At 36.1% G+C, this 4474-nt stretch overlaps 1 protein-coding gene across 1 annotated transcript; it reads right to left on the minus strand.

Moving 5' to 3' along the window:
• Nucleotides 1-785: 785 nt before the first annotated feature.
• LOC113220766 (ankyrin repeat domain-containing protein 18B-like) lies at nucleotides 786-3683 on the minus strand. Its single transcript, XM_026450080.1, has 3 exons — nucleotides 3406-3683; nucleotides 2590-2801; nucleotides 786-1241 (listed from the first exon to the last, which is right to left on the minus strand). Exons 1-3 carry the CDS (start codon nucleotides 3673-3675, stop codon nucleotides 971-973), a joined length of 753 nt encoding a protein of 250 aa, XP_026305865.1. The 5' UTR covers nucleotides 3676-3683; the 3' UTR covers nucleotides 786-970.
• Between the last annotated feature and the right edge of the window lie 791 nt (nucleotides 3684-4474).

Raw genomic sequence — 4474 nt, forward strand, 5'->3', positions numbered from 1 at the left:
ACTTTTTTTAAAAGTTTTTATTTTCAAGATGGAGTCTTGCCCTGTCAGCCAGGCTAGAGTGCAGTGGTGTGATCTCGACTCAGTGCAACCTCTGCCTCCTGGGTTTAAGCAATTCTCTGCCTCAGACTCCCTAGTAGCTGGGATTACAGGTGCCCAACCCCCACCCGGCTAATTTTTTTTGTACCTTTAGTAGAGACGGGGTTTCACCATCTTGGCCAGGCTGATCTTGAACTTCTGACCTCGTGACACCCCTGCCTCAGCCTCCGAAAGTGCTGGGATTACAGGCATGAGTCACCGTGGTGTCTGCTGCAAACAAACTTTAAAAGTGACATGGGCTCGGCACAGTAGCTCATGCGTGTAATCCCAGCATTTTGGGACGCTGAGGCAGGTAGATGACAAGGTCAGGAGTTCAAGAACAGCCTGGCCAATAGGGTGAAACCCTTTCTCTACTAAAAACACAAACATTAGCTGAGTGTAATGGTGGGCGCCTGTAGTCTCAGCTACTTGGGAGGCTGAGGCAGGAAAATCGCTTGAACCTGGGAGGTGGAGGTTGCAGTGAGCCGAGATGGTGCCACGACACTCCAGCCTGGACAAGAGAGTGAGACACTGTATTCAAAAAAAAAGAAAAGAAAAGAAAAGGGGGGTGGTAGTATGCACCACAACTGAACTAGAATTAATTAGAGAGTAAGCCAAAGCATCTCAAGGTATATCGTCAGTTATCAGGCAATAACATGCAATTTCTAAAACCTAACTTAAATGCAGCTTTTAAAGACATTTTAAATGTGTCAGTTTAGTCACATGTATTGAATAAAGTTAGCAAATTGGTATCTCTTGAAAATGAGAGCTCCGGGGAATTAAAAAATGTAAAGTTCCCATTTCCTTTTTGTGTTAACATAGCTAATTATGATCTTTACTTAACATGCATAAGTCAACAGAACAACTCAGTATTTCACCAAATTACAAACAAGAATTATATTAGAGAAATGAAAGCCAAAAGAGAAACGGTCATATAACTAACCTCAGTCAAGTAGTTCTTGCAGTTATTTGAAGTCTGTGGGTTTGAAGTAGGAATTCTGATAGGCATTTGGGGAATATATTTTCTGTTGAGTCCTATGCTAGTAAGATTTCTAACACAAGGTGACTCTGGGTCTCGTCTTGTAGGAAGAGTGCTGAGAAAATTTTTCATGCGCTCTTTCTCCATAAGGAGCTTGGTGCTGATCATTGCTATTATCTTATTTGATCTGTAAAGATAGCAAAGACAAATGCTTAGTATTTCATTTTTCCTTAAATGATTCTTAATGACTTGCAGTTTTTAAAAACGTTGCCCTGAGAGTAAACCAAAGTACCCACTAAATGATGTTTTCACACCGTAGATGTGTGACAGCATACCTGTTGTAAGCAATTATAATTTTAAAATCATTCTAAAGAAGCACCTGTGTTTCTAAGGTAATTTATACTGAACAAGCAGTTCAAACAAAGTAGACAGGGGAGAGAAACGGCTGTCAGTGATGCACACGGCTCACCAGGTGAAACTTGCTGCCTTCTAAAATGGCTCCACTTGTGAGATTCTAAAGATTGCGTTAGAAATACTTGTATTTAAAGGGTAACTATGCAGGAAAATGAATATGTTGATTTGCTTGAGTATAAGAACCACTTCACTGGGAATAAGTATATCAAACATCATGTTGTACTCCTTAATGTAGGTTAAGAAAACTAAAATGAACAAAAAAAAAAAATCTAGGAATAGTTGTGTTTAGTAAAGAAATTTTAGGTTTCACCCTTGCACATTTCACCCATTATCTAGGAACAATTAAGCATTTGGCACTGAGGAAGAACTTGGAGGAACAGCTCCTGGGGGAGAACTAGATGGTGTGGTTGGGGATAAAAAGAACTAAAGCAGCTCTGAAGGCAATTAGCCCCCAGCAGTGTGACCAAGGCACTGGAGAGGGAGGCTTGTTCTTTCTGCCTTCCACACAAATCTTCAGGCTGAACAAGGTGCTATTTTTTAACCACTTTGTGAATTACACTTCTTTAAATTCCTTGATAATCATTCCCTATTTCACAAGGATGCCTTTCTGTAACACCTTGAAATTGTTACACAAATAGTCTTTCTTGAGACACCCTCTATTGAAAATACAAAAAATCACAATTAAAAACGATTGTGCCCAGAGTAGCAGTACCACTCAACACTTTGGGTGTAGGTTGTGATCTACTGAAAAACAAATTAAACTCATTAATCTTTCTATTTAGGGAAACTCTGACAAGTAATTTTATAACAAGATCGCTTTATGAATTATAAAGCTTTAAAAATACTTAGTGACAAAAACTAACAGATCAGATTAACTACATGAGATTTTTCAGGGGAAAAAAGTCATACAAAAGCAAAAAAAAAAAAAATAGAAATGGGACAAAAATTATCCTTGACTAACATTTTAAAGGTAAGATTATTTACTATCATTATTTTCCAAAATTACATTATCAAATTAGCGTTCACTTCCTAATCTCCTGAAGCCTTCTCACTAAAAATTATGTTTTCAAAACAAATTAATGAGCTTAATTCATTTCCTACGAGTGTATGTTTTGACTTACTTCATTATTTTTGTTGACATGGAATTGTTAGCTTTCAATGTTGCTGCAAAGGCTTCCTTATATTCTTCTAATTCGGTTGTAACCTTTTCATAAGCAGTTTTCATTTTGGAGAATTTACATTCCACATCTTTAAGTGTGAGTTCCTTCTTATTTAGTGAAGCCATGTTATCCTTGCTTAACTGCTCCAATTGTTTTTCATACTGTGCTTGTGTCTAAAATGAATGAAAAGAATACACTTTTAAGACAATTATAACCTAATTACCATATGTTTTGTGCCTTTCATTTTGAGTCAGTGATTCAAAGAGCAATTTTGAATATGTTAAAAAAAAAAAGAGGCTGAAGCTTAATATATTTATCAGCAATATCAAGAACATTAATAACTGAATTCAGAATTAAGGCTGATTTATACAAATTTGAAATCATAATTATGTTACTGTTAATGTAATCTGGTCATACAAAAAGTAATAGAATCCATTCATAATTTGAAAAAGTGATCATAGAACAATGTAGCGTAAGACCAATTCAAAAGTATCACATAATTTCTAAATCACAATTTTTTCTTATGCCAACTGGTCTTAACCATCAAATGACTCCATAGTGAGAATCATTACTCTGAAAGATTGATCTTGTTATAATGATAATGGAAATTTAAGTATTTAACATAAAAAACAGATGCCATTTTTTTCTAGAACTCTACAAAGCAAATTGTTACAAGAGAGGCAGAAGAAACACGATATGTACATATCCAAAATACAGTTTGCAGTAAAATGAATGAAAGCACATTACAGATAAACTTACCTGATTTAAAAAACTAACCTGTAAATGGATTTCTTGTAATTTTTCTACTGCCTGCATTGCCTTTTCATCTAGCTCCGATTTATATTCTTGTACTTTGCCAAGTTCTGCCATATTGTTTTCCATATGGGTCTTAAGATTTAATATTTGTTCTTTCAACATCTTTTTATCCTCCTCAAGTTTTTCACATTCCTGTTGTACTTTTTCCATAGATAATAACTCCTGTTGAAGAACTTGATTGTCTTTCACCAAATGGACACATTTTGAAGATACAGCTTCCTTCTCTGCCATAAGATCATCAAACTGTAGGAAAGAAATAATATAGTTTGATAATGAAGTAGGCTAAGAATAATCTAATACAAAACCAATAGTAAATTTTGAAAAGTATTTACTTGCAATAAAATGTTGTCTGTAACACAGTAGATTCTTCAAATGTAAAGCCTTAAATTACTCAGAATTTTAAGAGCAAAGTTGAAGCTACCATGAGTCACAAAAGTATATGCTTTACTGTCATCATCTTTCCAGAGAACTTTTGCACTTCATCTGACTTTTATTTTCCTGATAATACATTTCTGTTCCTCCTTCAATGGCACTAAGTGATCTCTCAGTGAAAACTGTCTAACCCCCTCCCTCATCCTCACTCCCCATAGTATGTCAAAACAGTGTCAGACATATCATTTTGGGTGATTTAGGCCACAGTCAATAAATGACTCTGGGAATAAGACTTTGAAAATAATTTAATACTCTATACTAGGGATTGTGGCTTATGCCGGTAATCCCAGCACTTTAGGAGGCTGTGGCAGAAAGATCACTGGAGGCCAGGAATTTGAGATCAGCCAGAGCAACATAGTGATACTCCCATGTCTATATATATGTGTGTGTGTGTGTGTGTGTGTGTGTGTGTGTGTATTTTTTTTTTTTTTTAATTAGCTGGGCATGGTGGCTCATGCATGTAGAGCCAGCTAGTTGGGAGACTGAGGCAAAAGAATGGCTTGTACCCAGAGTTCATGGCTGCAGTGAATTATGACCACACCACTGCACTTCTGCCTGGATGACAGACAAAGACCATATTTCAAAAAGACACAAAATA

Source organism: Piliocolobus tephrosceles, unplaced genomic scaffold (genome assembly GCF_002776525.5).
Source record: "Piliocolobus tephrosceles isolate RC106 unplaced genomic scaffold, ASM277652v3 unscaffolded_11646, whole genome shotgun sequence".
NCBI classification, from domain to species: domain Eukaryota; kingdom Metazoa; phylum Chordata; class Mammalia; order Primates; family Cercopithecidae; genus Piliocolobus; species Piliocolobus tephrosceles.